The 15,408-nt window shown below is 47.8% G+C and overlaps 1 protein-coding gene across 1 annotated transcript in view; it reads left to right on the forward strand.

Annotated features, from left to right (window-relative positions):
* Nucleotides 1–14,785, forward strand: part of SMG5 (SMG5 nonsense mediated mRNA decay factor) — a gene marked incomplete at its 5' end in the record, with an annotated part of 16,476 nt that extends 1,691 nt beyond the window's left edge. Inside the window, 17 exons of the mRNA XM_010174026.1 lie at nucleotides 82–171; nucleotides 1,069–1,147; nucleotides 1,743–1,868; nucleotides 2,322–2,390; nucleotides 4,242–4,450; nucleotides 4,592–4,729; nucleotides 5,813–6,514; nucleotides 8,752–8,921; nucleotides 9,193–9,268; nucleotides 9,989–10,164; nucleotides 11,280–11,438; nucleotides 11,645–11,704; nucleotides 12,506–12,665; nucleotides 13,038–13,128; nucleotides 13,760–13,834; nucleotides 14,183–14,321; nucleotides 14,702–14,785. Of these exons, the coding sequence (XP_010172328.1) occupies nucleotides 82–171; nucleotides 1,069–1,147; nucleotides 1,743–1,868; nucleotides 2,322–2,390; nucleotides 4,242–4,450; nucleotides 4,592–4,729; nucleotides 5,813–6,514; nucleotides 8,752–8,921; nucleotides 9,193–9,268; nucleotides 9,989–10,164; nucleotides 11,280–11,438; nucleotides 11,645–11,704; nucleotides 12,506–12,665; nucleotides 13,038–13,128; nucleotides 13,760–13,834; nucleotides 14,183–14,321; nucleotides 14,702–14,785 (2,603 nt within the window). The remainder of the gene's footprint in view (nucleotides 1–81; nucleotides 172–1,068; nucleotides 1,148–1,742; nucleotides 1,869–2,321; nucleotides 2,391–4,241; nucleotides 4,451–4,591; nucleotides 4,730–5,812; nucleotides 6,515–8,751; nucleotides 8,922–9,192; nucleotides 9,269–9,988; nucleotides 10,165–11,279; nucleotides 11,439–11,644; nucleotides 11,705–12,505; nucleotides 12,666–13,037; nucleotides 13,129–13,759; nucleotides 13,835–14,182; nucleotides 14,322–14,701) is intronic.
* Nucleotides 14,786–15,408: the final 623 nt, after the last annotated feature.

Here is a 15,408-nt window from a genome sequence, read left to right on the forward strand (position 1 = left end):
TAGGGAAACTGCTTCTCTGCAGAAGGGAAGAGAAGACACTGCCTCCTGGTTTCTGATGTGCAATGTGTGGTTTGCTTTCAGCTCGTTATCAGAATGAACTGGCAGGTGTGGACACGGAGCTGCTGGCCGAACGGTTTTACTATCAAGCCATTTCTGTTGCGCCACAAATTGGTGAGTGAATTAATATGAATTTTTAGTTGTTAAAATCCTTTTACCACAACCTAAAGACAACACTGATACTGCACTGGTTGGGTTTCTGTCCTGCTGCTCCGAGAGGAGTGGTTTTATCCTCTGGTTAAAATGACTTCCTTTGAGAATCCATCTTACTGGCAAACCAAAGAGAGGAGTTAAAGCAAAAGTGCTTTTCACCAACAATCTCAACTTACTCATCTAATAACGAAGCTCAGACTTCCATGAACGTGATGTAGTTGTGCTTGTCTGGTTAAGGAATGATCCAGCTGTCCCTTGCCAGAAGCAGAGCATTATTTGTCATCTCCCTCCTTTTACCCTGGCAAAAAAACTCTCATGTGCTCTTTCTCCCTCAGAAGTGACTACGTTATGAGAACACATTGTGGCAAGAGTTGAGGGCCTGTCTTATCTTAAAAAATGTGCAATTCCAGAAAGCTATTTTCTCTGTGCTGTCTTTGCAGGTCTCACTGAGTTCCTTGATAGGCTGATCCCAAATACCAATAACTGACAAAAATTTATGTACCACAGTGAGCTGGGACAGAACTCCTGAAAGCTGATAAGATGATGTGTTTGTCAAGAGGAGCAGAGTCAAGGCCATGGCGTTATTAATACAGAGGAGGAGGCATTGTTTGCTTTGCTTTCTTATGTAGATAACTGGCAGGAAGGTGGGAAGATCTAAAAAGCACTATAAAACTGAAAAAAGACTCTAGGTGGCGAAAGGATCGAGTAATTCAGACCTTTGTACTGCAGCTTTACTACTGTTTGTGTCTCCTGGCTTCCTTCCTGTGTGGAGATGTAGTGAGAGGGAAAGGATCTGCTTTCTAGCAGGGCCACTGGAGAATGGCAGGTTAATTCAGTTGCCCCTCTCTTTCATGACAGGCATGCCCTTCAACCAGCTGGGGACATTGGCAGGGAGCAAATACTACAATGTGGAAGCTACTTATTGCTACTTACGCTGGTGAGTGTCTGTGAGGATCTTGGCTTTCTGGACAGAGAATCAGTGCGCTGTGGTTGCTGGTGCCAGATTCTTTTCTCCTTTACTTTGAACTTTTGACTGTTTTCAATGGATGAGTTTCAGGGGAGGGGGAAAAAGAGATAGGTTTATTTCACCCTTGAGCAGGACTGATAATAAGAAAGAGCCTTGATCAAACCAAACCACTGTGCTGGCTGCTAAAAGGCAACGTGCAAGGCTGTGCTTGGAGGGCAGGGTTTCACCTGAGACCCTTTGCCTGTGCTAGAGAACCAGGTTTGAAGGGGGGTGGAGGTGTTGAGTGAGGCACCCTGCATGGTGAGCTGGGTGGAATTCAGTTATCTGCACATGGCCTTAAGGCACAAATTTGGGAAGATGTGTAAACATCGCAGATGTGGTGCAGCTTGGAGTGGGATTTGCAGACACCAGTGGGAGTCAAGTAGCCCAACATGTTCAAACAAAAGCACTAGGTACCTGTCTTCATGCTTGGATACCTGTCTAGCTTTCTAGCGAATTAAAGACATAAAATGTGAGCAACCTTGTGGCAAAGTAACTTTTGATGTGTTCTGTTTTGGTATCTCAGTATCCAGTCTGAAGTGTCCTTTGAAGGTGCCTATGGGAACCTGAAGCGGCTGTATGACAAAGCAGCCAAAATGTATCACCAGTTGAAGAAATGTGAAACCAGGAAGTTGTCTCCAAGCAAGAAACGGTAAGAGGGAGAAGAAAAGGAGAGGGCTGCAGGCTGAGGGTCTGCAGTGCCACCAGTGTCATCCTCTGGGTTGAGAGCAGTGTCCTTCTGGGAAGTGGGAACTGGTAGGTGGCTGATCTGGGGCAGTGACTGTTCCCACAATTTTGAGAACCCCAGTCTAGATCCCATTTGTGGTCTCTCAGGTCATAATTTCAGGAGAAAAGCTAAATGCTGACTAGGTACAGAGTTTGAGGTGAGAGATTTTTCTCACTCTTCCCTAGAGCTGGTGACTGTTCATGAGGGTTGAGGCATATTGGTGGAAGTTAGAAGGGTGTAAACTGTCTCTATTGCTGCAGTTTCACGAGAATGTAGTTTTCAATTGAGACCTGATTTACCTATTAATAAAACTGTTCATCTAGTCCATCTCTGTGACAAGGTACCTGCTTTACAGTGTTTTCTTCTCAATCTTTTTAGAGGCAAAGACATTAAGAGGTTGCTGGTGAGCTTTATGTACCTGCAGAGTCTTTTGCAGCCAAAGAGCAGGTAAGGTTACGGCAGATTATATCTTTTATTGGTAACTCACAGTAGCAGGCATTCAGAATTGGAAGAGACTGTTCCCTGTAGAGTAACAGTGCCTGTGCTGAGGCTTTCTGCCAGCAGGTCCAAGACTTCAGCCTTCTAACCTTGCAGGGAGAGTGGAGAAGATGGTCTTCCAAGGGAGGCTAAAATACCAAAGGGTTAAATACTTTGCGACTCTGCCTAAATCAAGCTGAGTGAATGTTGAACTCCTGAGCCTCGAAGCTCATCTCTGTGCTGTACTGTGCCTTTGGTGTTTTCTTGCCTTGTTCAGTCGTCAGATGCTTTTCCCTGGATCTAGGCTGACAGGACAGCAGAGTCACTGTCTGTACATGTGCAGGGCTGTTCATTGCATTTGGAAATCTGTAACCAAATACCCTGTTCAAAGAAACAAATGGCATTACCTGTTCACGTTGGAATAAATGGAAAGCTTTGTGCAGCTGTGGGATTTTTTTTTTTCCTGGGAGGCTTTTAGGTGATTGTAAATTAACCTCTTGCTGCTTGAAATAGAGCAGGTCCTTCAAAGGGTTTGTACACAGGCTACAGTTAAACTCATCATGGAATAGTTTAGGTTGGAAGGGACCTTCTAGGGGTCCAGTCCTCTCCCAAAGTAGGGTCCACTGAAGGTAGATTCAAATGTGAAGTTGAACAAGGTTGCTCAGAGCCTCACCCAGCTAAGTTTTGAATGCCTCTAAGGACAGAGATTCCCCACCTCCCTGGTCCCCCTTCCAGGGTTTGACCACCTTCCCTCTGGAATTTTTTTCCTTGCATCTAGTCTCATTTTGCTTTTCTGCAACTTGTACCCATCGCTTCCCTTCCTTTGCTGTGCACCACCGAGAAGAGTCTTACCCAGTCCTCTACACCTATTTGGCATCTGAAAACAGGAGGTTATACCCCTGAGCCTTCTCTCTCTCAGGCTGAACACGCTCGATTCTCTTTGCCTCTTCTCATACATTATGTTCTCTGTTCCCCTTGACTGCTGGATTAAGTCCAGTTTGTCAGTGTCTTTTTATTTGTTTGTTTGGTTTTGTACTGAGGACCCCAAGACTGAATGCAGTTCTCCAGATGCCATCTCCTGAGTGCCAAATAGAGATGGATAATCATTTTCCTACTGGCTGTGCCCTTGTTAATTCAGCCCAGTATGGGATTAACTTTCAGATATTGATTTATACCAGAACTTCAAGGCTCATTTCATATCCACTTAGCACATATTTAGCGCAGAAGAAAATTGGAAATCACTTCAATTTCCCAAGCACGTTGCCCCCTGAAAAGGATTTGCTAAATGTTTTGCAGGAGGGTTTATTTTGTAACTAGGAGACTTGCGTAGCCCATTCTACTGAATACCGTGGATGCTTCCTTTGAGGTAGCTAATAGTTACAGAAGATTTTGGAATATGGTTACAGGGCTGCAAGTTGGAGCCATGGGAGGAGGCAAAGCCGAGTCCCCAGTTTGTGCACGGCAGTGTAATCCTTTAGCTGGAACTTTTGCTGCATTTAGCATTGAAGTGCCCTGTGGATCTTCATGGTGACTGCCTGAGCTCCCAGGGAAAAGTAATATTTTTTTCTGGTGACCCATCTCTTTGCAGGGAGTTGCTGTAGTTATCATTTTAGTTTAGCAACTTTGGAGAGGAAAACCTAATCTGATTAATCTCACTTGCTTCCCATAGCCGTTGTTTGCTGTAGTGTATTCCCTGGTGCTTCATCCTGTCCAGAGGTGAAGGATACCCTGACTGCCAGTTTTGGTTCAGTTTCCCTGCAGGCATTGCCAGGAGCTCGAGTCTTGAGTAATAAATCTTGTTTATTTTTTCCTCTTGTTAAGCTCTCTGGATTCTGAGCTGACATCTCTCTGCCAGTCTGTGCTGGAGGATTTCAACCTGTGCTTGTTCTACCTGCCCTCTCCTCCTAATCTGAGCTCAACTAGTGAAGATGAAGAAGAGTATGAGAGTGGCTACTCCTTCCTTCCTGATCTCCTCATCTTTCGCATGGTGATCATCTGCCTCATGAGTGTTCACAGCCTCAAGAGGGCAGGTAACCAGTGCTTTACTCAGCCATTCAGAAACATAGTGATTAACATTCCGCAGTCCACTTAGGCTGATGATGTCTTAATTGGCATTCATGTTTTGGACTAGCTGTCAGGCTCCTCCTCCTCATCACGCTGTCTTGTTGCAGGTTCAAAGCAGTACAGTGCAGCCATCGCTTTCACGCTGGCCCTCTTCTCTCACCTGATAAATCACGTCAATATTCGCCTGCAGGCAGAGCTGGAAGAAGGGGAAAATCCAGTGCCAGCCTTTCAGAGTGATGGCACAGGTAAGAGAACAGAGACCAGTATAAGCTGGGTCTCCCCAGTTGCCTGTCTATAAAGCTGGCTTTTACTTTTCTTTCCTAAATCTCCTGGCCATGGCTTTTGTGGTGTAGTGCCCGAGTGGTGTTAGAGACATCTTGATCTTTGACTCCTGGGCTGAAATCCCCAAAGACAGGTGATCTGCTGAGACAGTCCCCACATAGACACTCTCCATGAGTATCAGAATCATCACAGGACATGAAAATGTTACTTTCCTTGTTGTAAGGAGTTATCTTTCTGTATCTCTTGGCATCTCATTCATCATCTATTTACCGCAATCTGTGCTCCTTATTTTCTATCTCTCTATTTGCTGTTAATTACTGGACTCTTCTCGTCCACCGTGGAGGTGATCTCAGATGAAACATCCGGGCAGAGCAGTGTCTAAGGGAGGCAGGCACTGCTCAGCATACCTCATCTCTGCTCAGACAAAACCAGATCTTTCCTTTCCAGGGGATGCTGTTGGGCAGAGAACAAACCTGTTGAATCTTTCCCCTGCAAACAGTCAATCTGTAGTATTTCACAGAATGCAAGACTAGAGTTTTCCTGGTCCAAAGAAACAATGAATGACTAGTCCCCTGCATGGATTTTGAAGCTGTCGGGGTGACATGGGGCTGCTGGAAAGACTGTGAGCCTGTTGGTCGACTCAGTCTAGTTACAGGGTGGAGTGGCTGGTTGGTTCAAGCTGACTGGCACATGTTCTTGCCCTGCTTAGTGGGTCACTTGGCTCTCAGATTTCTTTCCCAGAAAGCCAGGGAACAGATTGAACTGTGTATTTCATGCTAGTTTAGCAGCATTCAGCACTGAGGCTGCCTGATAATGGAGCAGCACAGCTTGGCAGTAGGAATCCAGGCTTCCCAAGTCTTTCTAGTCGCCTTTTAGAAAGCAAATCATTCTTCTAGGGATGCCATTGCTTGTTCTCTGGTTAAAGACACTAATAGCAGTGATGGCTGAAATTTGCACGACTGGTTCCCCGGGCTTGGGGTTGGCAAACAGCTTGTGTGACACATCGGGCCTTTCTTAACTTGTGGTCTCATTTTAAATGCCTGCAGATGACCAGGAGCCACGGGAGCCATTGAACTCAATTGAGAAGGAAGCTGAAACTGACTTGGCCAATCATCAACCCAGCGAGGAACAACGGAAGAATGACTGCAAGAAAAGCAAGAAATACTCCCGTCTCTCCTGTTTGCGTCGCCGCCGCCACCCCCAGAAGGTGGATGAGAGTGACCTGAGCGAGGGCTTTGACTCTGACTCCAGCCAGGGCTCCATAAAGGGCAGTGATGGCTCAGAAAGTGGCTCGGAGAAGAGTGACGAGGAAGCAGAAGCTGCTTTTGACGTGGAGACGGACTCTGACATGAACAGTCAAGAATCTCGGTCCGACTTGGAGGACATGGAGGATGAACCGGGTGAGGAGGGAAGCGGCCGAGGCAAAAGTGGGCCCAAAGAGTCCTTAAAAAACTGTGTGGATGGCAGTGGGCTGGGGGACTCCAAGAGCCCAAGCATCTCTAAAATTGAGGCTCTGGATCCAGCAGTCAATGGGCCGGCTTCCCTGAGCGCTAACGACGCAAGCATAGCCAGTAATCTCCAGGCCATGTCCACCCAGCTGTTCCAGACCAAACGCTGCTTTCGCTTGGCTCCCACTTTCAGCAACATCCTTCTGAAACCCAACAGTGAACCACCTGTCTTGAAGGATGGAATAGAAAGCAAGCCATGTGTCAATGGAGATCTGGAGAAGCCCAGCTTGGCAGAGCAAGGTAAGGATCAGTGACCTCGTTCCAAATATTGCAGTTCTGCCTAGAAAACTGCAGGCTGTAGCGGTCTGATTGCTAAAATTCACCCCTTCTCATGGTGTGAGTTCTCCTTCAGCCAGGTTTGGAGGAGCAGCCTGCCTAAGTACTGGGCAGGTGTTGGGTTGTTGAGTGTTTCCTGAAGGAGGAGCTTTACTCTCACTGCCTCACATCCAGGAGTCTGTGCACAAAGGAAACACCTGCAGCCAGGCAGGGTTACCTGTCGTTCCGCTCAGCAGGCTGAACGCTGAGCAGCTCTGATAGTACAGAGGATAATTCCAGCAGGTATTTAAAACTTGGGTTATCTTCCTTTTTCCCATGTGAAATCTCTGTAGTCAGACTCTAACTAGCACTTCTGGTGATGGACAGTGCAGATGCCCTCCAGGAAGTTCTCCATGAGATGTCAGATTATCAGCTCAGCAAAGCTGTCATAGGAGCTTGTCTGTAAGATGTGACCGAGGTGTGTGCGAGAGGAGGTGAGGAGCTCATTCTGTGACCCTTGCCCAGTGCTCAGAGCTGAACCAAACTGCAGATGCACAGCAGGTGGAGCTACAATGTCTCTGTTACCGTGCAACTTACACAATGGAGTAATGTTCTGGGGGAAAAAAAAAACAGCATGAAAGGGAGGTCTGATGCACCACAGGGAGTTGTTTGTATTTCAGATAAAACCACATGGACCTGATCGGTCTTGTTTGTCGTTCCTCCCAACTTCCCTGGAGCAAGGAAACATTTTTGCACCGTGCTGCCAAATTCAATGGGCCTGCAGCACTGGCAGGATTCAGGCTTTGCCTGGGCCAGGATTTGAAGAAGGAGCATTAGATCATGTTAATGTTTACTGGCTCCCGGCATTGCTTTGTAGCCACTTGAAAGAGATGGTGGTAAAGAGAGAAACAAATGATTTTTGGTCTGTTTAACATTTTCCTTCAGTGGGTTACACAGATGCTGCAGCTTCAGGAACATATTTGAATAGTGTGGCCGTGATACCTTTATAGATGTAGAAAATGGGAGGTTGGGTGAGCCAGGTTGAATGAAATAATTCCCTGTGCTTTTTAGCTTTGAACTCTCCTTGCCTCAGCTGTGCTGTTTCAAAACTCGAGCTATTTAATGGTCTTAACACTTTATCAGAGATGGTTTCTGAATAAATTACTTCCTCCCTTTTAATTCTGAGGGTTTATTGAATGATAATTGCTGTGCTAATAGGCAGAAATAACTGTGCAATTAAAATAAGAGACTGTAACAAAATGCATCGTTGATTCCCAGCTTGCTGCTGCCTTGACCTGGGATCACTCCTGTAGCTAGCATGCAGTTGCATTGCCAGTGGCTTTGAGATCCTCAGGTCTGTAGAATTACAAGATCAAAAAGTGTATTCAGTATTTAAAATCACCTGGGCTCTGGCTCATAAAATACCCTCCTACCATGTTCTTCTCTTGCGTAGCCCGAAGGGTGAAAGAGTTGGGGCTGTTCAGCCTGGAGAAGAGAAGGCTCCGGGGAGATCTTATAGCGGCCTCCCAGTACCTGAAGGGGCTACAAGAAAGCTGGGGAAGGACTTTTCATAAGGGCAGTTAATGACAAAACAAGGGGAAATGGGTTTAAGCTGAAAGAGGGGAGGTTTAGATGAGATATTAGGAAGAAGTTCTTCACTGTGAGGGTGGTGAGACAGTGTCCCAGGTTGGCCAGAGAAGCTGTGGCTGCTCCTCCCTGGAAGTGTTGAAGGCCAGGCTGGATGAGGCTTTGAGCAACCTGGTCTAGTGGATGGGGTCCCTGCTGCTGGCAGCGGGGCTGGGACTGGATGAACTTTGAGGTCCCTTCCCACCCAAACCAGTCTGGGATTCTATGAAGACTGGTGCACAGTGACCTAAACAGTGACTGCTGGCTCTGTTCTCTGCTGTAAATTACGTTCCTTGTGCCGGCACCTCCTGCTTCCCCTGCTCTGTGAGCGAGCGTCTCGGAGGCTGCCGTGGGGCGTAAGGTGTTTGTCAAACTTTCACAGGGAGATTTTATCAATCTTCTCCCATGGAAGAAGAAAGTACAACAGTGATAGACTCTTATCAACAGCACGGGGGACAGGGAACTGGTTTTGTGAAGGTGTGTGGAGGCACAGGGAAGTTCAGTTCAACTCTTACCCACCCAGCTCTCATACCAGTAGGACTTGGCTTCTTATGGGGGTTAATGCTGGCTGTCCTGCTTCTCCCTTCGTTCTCCAGATGATGTGTCTGACTCTGAGGAAAGCATTTCAAGTAACAAATCCTGCAGGAATGAGCGATCCCTTCAGGAGAAGCTAGAGATCGTGACCAACGAAGGGCTGCTTCTCACTGTCAAGGTGTTCCTGGACTGGCTGAGGACAAACACGGACCTCATCATCATGTGTGCTCAGGTGGGAACGGTGCTCGGTGTTCAGTCCAAGGCTGCATCTGTTCAGTTCCCCTGGCCTGGATTGATAAGGGCATATTGAAGCTACTGTGCCAGTCCTGGACAGAGGGTGATGTTAAATACCTCACCAGCTGAACTAAGATCATCTTGACCTAAGAAATGTAGTGAAGTTTACTGTTTATAATGCATTTTGAGCTCTGTGAAAGATGCTGGAAAGCCCAAGCGGCCTAGTTATCGCATACATCCGTCTTGACATTTGTGTTTTGTTCCTGCAGAGCTCTCAGAGCCTGTGGAACAGGCTGTCTGTTCTCCTGAACCTTCTGCCTTCTGCTGCAGACCTGCAGGAATCAGGTACTGGAGAAGGAAATGGCAGTGGGATGTTTCAGCCAGCCCAGTAATCAGTGATTTCCATGGTGTGTGATAGATCTTGGGGTGAGAGATTTGCCAGTAGTGGTTTGTGTAAGCTCAATGGGAAACAACATCATGCTTGTGTTGGTTTTGTGTTTAAGCACCATTCCAGTAGGATGTTGTCTCCAGTAGAATGTTTTACTGTCCTGTGTGCTTTAGCTCTATCATTATACACAGCTGACAATATCCTGAAACACTCACACTTGTGCGAAGTGTGAAGTCCTCATGTGGCCAACGTGATTGGAATTAACTGTCAAGACCGTAAGTAAGGGTATGATTTTGTCATGGCAGTCGTGGAGACTGGTTTTGAAGCTCCAGATGCTCGTTATGTGTCCTGTACCTCAGCCCAGAGTTCCCCATGGATCGTGGGAAGCACTGTTTAAACAGGGATGCTTGTCTGCTGGAACAAATGGGGAAGCTAACCCTCCAAACTGCAGGGTTTTTGAAGTGGTGCATCTCAGCACCAGTTTGGGACAACTATTTTTTAACTTGTGGGTGGCTTTTTTGTTCCTCCTTTAACACGTGCTCACAGTACCTGTGTGATTTAAAACCTGTGCCCTGGATCCTTGCAGACTGCGTGCCTTAAAGCAGTTTTCTTCTTCGTCTCTGCGTCAGTTGTTTAAGTCACCGTGTATCGCTGTGCTTCCCCTCCATCCTCTCCAGGGCTGGCCCTGTGTAATGAAGTCAGGGACATTCTGAGTGAGGCTGAACTCCCAGACCTGAAAGCCAACTTGCTGCTCCCAGAAGATGTGGCCCTGCGAAATCTTCCCCCTCTGAAAAATGCACACAAGAGGCTGAACTTTGAGCAGGACCGGCCCATCTTCTCAGCAGTGGAGGAGGTGAGTTGGGTAGATCCTGAATCTTGGCACAAGCTGCATTTCCCTTTCTGGAGGTGCAGCCTGTCTTAGCGGTGCAGGTGATGGATCTAGTTTTTTCTTGCCAAAAAAAGTATTCCAACTTTTGAGTCTGAGGTGATTGTGTTATTGGTGGTTGCTGCAGTCATCTGGCTATCCAAAAATCAGTGCTCCAAAAATGGCCTTCCCTTATCAGAGTTGTTATGAAAGGAAGCAGAGTCTCTTGTTGACAGCTTTGCTGTGTGAAGTCTCCTGACCTGCCTGAGCAGAAGAGTTGTTCTCTCTGCCCTGCTTTGGCTGAAGGGAATTTGGTTGGAGCTGCAGGATGCTTCCTGTGATCCTTCTCTAGTAAATGGACAAGTTGGTGAAATCTCACTTCATGTGGCCCTCTGTGCCCTTGTAGACCACTTTTGTCCGATTTCCCAAGCACAAACAGCCAAAGTGATCGTTTCTGGGTAGTGGAGATGTGCAGAAAAAGGCAATTATTTTTCTTCTGTCTTGCCTTACTAGACCAATCTGCTTCCTTCAGAGCAGGGGATACATTAACATCTCCCACCTCAATTTGAGGGCACTGCTCTGACATGTGATGTGGGACCTGTGTTTGTTAAATCACAGTATGGCCGACTGAGGTCCTGAATGTCATCTCACGCTGCCGGGGCAGCTGGAGCAAAGTGCAGCCATCTCACATACCACGTGAGCTCACGTTTTGCTGCCTTTGCTCAGCAGCCCAGCCAGGGGTAGTTCCTGCCCCAGAATCGGATATAGACCGTTGTTGTATTTGGTTCCTTTTCCCAGCACTGAGGGCTTGAGCAGAGATTTATGGGGGAGAGCTTGTTGATGTTTTCTGAGGTTTTCTTGAGTTGAGGAAGCCCAGACTGCGAGCACTTCTAAGCTTTCTGCCCAGCTGCTGGCTTTCCTGCAGCCTCTTCTGCAGTCTCTGTCTTCAGAAGCACGTTTCCATCAGGAATGTTTCCTTTGGATTTTTTTTTAATAGCAGATTTTTCCTTTTCCAAAAGCATGAGTTGCGAGGTCGGAGCTGGCTCAGGCTACAACCCCCACGGGGGGACGTGGCTGGTGATTACCTGTCTGCTTCTTTACAGTCTGTTGTTCGGATTTGCTGCATTCGGAGCTTTGGCCATTTCATTACCCACTTGCAAGGCAGCATCCTGCAGTTCAACTCGGAGCTTGGGATCTTCATCAGCATAGCACAGTCGGAGCAAGACAACTTGCTGCACCAGGCCCAAGCCCAGTTCCACATGGTGAGTTGGCAGAGGTGGGATAATTCTCTGTACTTGGCACAATTTCCTGTAGGTCACTATTAGATTGTAACTAGAATCACAGATCTTTGGTGGGAGATGAAAGTTTTGCTCCTTAAAGCTACTCAGGTGTCCCCTTTTCACCCTGTTTCTGGTGTCAGCTTGTGTGTTTCCTGCTAACTGATATGGAAGTTTGTTTTTGTAACCAGGCTGCAGAGGAGGCTCGTCGGAACAGGCTGATGAGAGATATGGCTCAGCTTCGTCTGCAGGTAGGAGATGCTGGTTCCAGCCTGAAAACTGGCAGGGTAGTGGCTGAAATGTCTGAAACTAGGAAGGGGAGAGGGAGCTCTCTGCTCTCATCCCACACAGAGGCAGGAAGTCTGTTCTGCAATCATAGAATATTTTGAGTTGGAAGGGACCTCTAAGGATCATCGAGTCCAACTCCCTGCTCCTCACAGGGCTACCTAAAAGTAAACTGAATGCCTAAGAGCATCATCCTTGGACTGTGCTGTGATCACTTCCCTGGGGAGCCTGGTCCAGTCACCAACCACCCTCTCAGTGAAGAACCTTTTCCTAATGTCCCATCTGAACTTCCCCTGACGCAGCTTCATGCCATTTCCTCGTGTGCTGTCGCTGGTCACCAGAGAGAGGAGATCAGCGCTTCCCTCTCTGCTGCCCAACTTGAGGAAGTTGTAGACTCTGATGAGGTCAACCCCTCAGCTTTCTCCAAGCTGAACAAGCCAAGTGACCTGAGCTGCTCCTCATAAGTCTTGCTCTCTAGACCTTTCACCATCTTGGTTGTTCTCCTCTGGTCACATTCCAATAGTTTCATGTCCTTATACTGAGATGCCCAAAACTGCACACAGTACTCGAGGTGGGACCACACCAGTGCAGAGCAGAGTGGGACAATCACCTCCCTCTGACCCACTGCCTGCATCCAGCCCTATGCTCCATGTGCTGGGGGGTTGGAAGGGTCTGATGGAGCTTTGCAGGGTGAGTCTTGCCCTGTTTGATCACTTGTTCCAGCATAAATGTGAAGCAAGTGTCTCTGTGTTTGGTTTTTTTTTCAGCTGGAGGTTTCTCAGCTGGAGGGAAGTCTCCAGCAGCCCAAAGCGCAGTCAGCCATGTCTCCTTACCTTGTCCCAGATACCCAGGCCCTCTGCCAGCACCTGGCTGTTGTCAAGCAGCTGGCCACCAGCGGGAGGTTCATAATCATCATTCCTCGAACAGGTACGGGGACTCCACGTCCAGTGACTGAGCCTGTCTTCCCCTCATTCCCTCCTTGCTCGGAAACAAACCCTGTGGGTCCAGGTGGTGACTCTCTCTCCTGCTGTCATTGTCCTTTACTTTGGCTGGAGCAGCTGAAACACTTGTTTCCACGTGTCACTTTTGGGGCCTGTTTTATGTGTGGCCCATGCTTGGAATTTAACATAATATATCCAAGAACAGCTGTAAAGAGAGAGGCCCCCTTCACCCTCCATTTCGTCCACCTCCTGAGGCAGCGACGGTTCAGTGGGATGAGGAATTCTTGGCACATCTGGATTACTTTGCAGAAGTACAGATCTAAGCCAGATGTTCTTGCTTCTTTTTTTTTCCTGTTAGTGATTGATGGCTTAGACTTCCTGAAAAAGGAGAATGCAGGTGCTCGGGACAGCATCCGGTATCTGGAGGCAGAATTTAAAAAGGGAAACAGGTGAGACTTGGAGAGTGATGCAGTTTGTCTTTGCTTTTGGTATTTTGGGGTGGAATAAAACATCAGCGGTGGGAGCAGGCTGTGCATCCCTTGGAGCAGAGTGAGGGAGGAGCCAAGGGAAAGCCAGGCCTCAGGAATGCACTTGGCAAGAGGGAAGGCGGTGAAGGAACAGATTTGGCAGATGATTCTCCAGATGTACTTGTAGTTGCTGCTCGGCCATGAAATGTAGCTGCTTCTGAGGAACGGAGGGAGTGGCATCTCTCTATCGGTGTGTAAAACCGAGCAGTGCCTTTTACTGATGTACTGGGAGTGCTGGAAGACTTCTGCTGTGTTATTGCCCAGGTTAGCTGCAGAAGGACAAACAGCTGTGCTTCTGTGGAGACAAACTGCACCTTCCAGGCCTGTGTCGGGGCTGGTGGGCTTTGAAAACACTTGTGGTATCAGTGATGGTGATGAGACAGGGGAGGTGATCTAAGGGACTTCACAGGGGATTCCTTTGGGGGTTATTTTGGTTGATAAAAGCTGGTATTGCAAAAGGGTCCTGCAGCACCTGGTGTACCTGCTGTAGAACACTGACTCCAGTCTGTGTGACAAGCTCCACATGAGCTCAGTGACTCTGATCTTTCCTTAGGTACATTCGTTGCCAGAAGGATGTTGGGAAGAGCTTTGAGAGGCATAAATTGAAGAGACAAGATTTAGATGCCTGGTAAGGTTACAGCATCTGGAGATGTCTGAGCCTGGTTCCCAGCAGGCAGGTGGCTTTGGGGAGGGGTGTCAGCACTGGGACGCATCATGCAGCTGGCTTGATGTGGTGCTCTGTGTGAGTAATTCTAAAATTCCCTGGAGAGAGTGTTGGGGCGTCCATCTGTGCATCTCACATGGCACCAAACACTGGGTGCTGAGAACGGGCTTGGAAAAGCCCTCAGCAGGCAACAGAGAAACAGTCCTGCTCTCCACGTGTTCTCCTGCACACAGAGGAAACTGGTTTGCCCAGACAAGTGATCTTCCTTCTGACTTTCCCCTCTGTTTCTCTTTTCTTGTATCTGTCTGGCAGGAATCTCTATAAAATACTGGACAGCTGCAAGCAACTGACAGTGTCCCAAGGAAGCGGAGAGGATGACACCACAGGAATGGTCACCATCATCACGGGCTTCCAGCTGGAGGACCCAAGCACGTTCTCAGCACCCATGCAGGTCCGTAGCTCTTTGTCTGGCTGAGCTTTCCTGCTTCCTAGCAAGATTAAAATGTGGTTGATTGGCAAGGATATATATATATATTTTTAATATATATGTTTTCTGCCTTGGATAATAACTCTTCCGGATTTTCCAAGTTCAGTTTATAAGTTGTCATTCCCATTTTGTTATGCTTTTGTGCTGCAAAGTATCCTGGGGGAGGTGGGAGAAGTATTTTGTGCATCTATGCAGGCTTCTCAGGCCAGAACATCTTTAGCATGAAGGAGAATTGAGCCTTTTTAGCCATGACAAACTCTGCCTGAGAATCTCCAAGCTGTGAAGGGCAGCCCTCTTGACAGGGTAATTAAAAAATAACCTGTTTTGTCTCTGTTTGCTTGCAGTCTGCCATCCAGGCAGCCACCAGTGCCAGCGTGGAAATAAAAAATGTTCTGGAGTTCTACAAGCAGTGGAAAGAGATGGGCTGATGTTCAGAAAGGCATCGGGTTGGTGTACCTTTCTCTCCCCCTCTCGGAACGTGCAGCGTCTGAACGAAGGAAAAAAACATCCGGGCGACACTTAGACACGAAGAAGCAGCAGCAGCAGCAGCAACAATAACAAAAAATATCTACCCCAGAAAACAAAACAAAAAACAAAACAAACAACAAACACAACAACAAAAAACAAATCCAATTTGGGCACACACACAGACACCCTCCACCCGTATCCCGAGCAGACGGCTGTACATCTCCGACGGCGCCAACTGCTCTGAGAAGAGAGAGGCACCTGGGCACGGCCGAGACAGAGCTCTGCCCTTCTCCCAGTCGGCAGAGATGGGCAAGAGACGGGCAGTCATTCATTCCCCCTCGTTCCTCCCCACAGCTTGCTTGGTCATCTGAAACGGGCAAGGCAGCTTCTAAAGCCTGGACTAGACTGAAACGAAACCAAACCAGCGCAGCGGAAACGGAGCCCTCCTCGCTTGGGAAAGAAGATCCAGAGAGTGTTTGGCTCTTGGTTGGGAATCTCGTGACAGGAAAGCACATAATCCTACTTTTTTCTTTTTTTTTTTTCTTTTTCTCCTCTTTCCCCCCCTGCCTCCTTTGAACTAAGT

The sequence above is a fragment of the Antrostomus carolinensis genome, unplaced genomic scaffold (genome assembly GCF_000700745.2).
Source record: "Antrostomus carolinensis isolate BGI_N321 unplaced genomic scaffold, ASM70074v2 scaffold18578, whole genome shotgun sequence".
Lineage (NCBI taxonomy): Eukaryota > Metazoa > Chordata > Aves > Caprimulgiformes > Caprimulgidae > Antrostomus > Antrostomus carolinensis.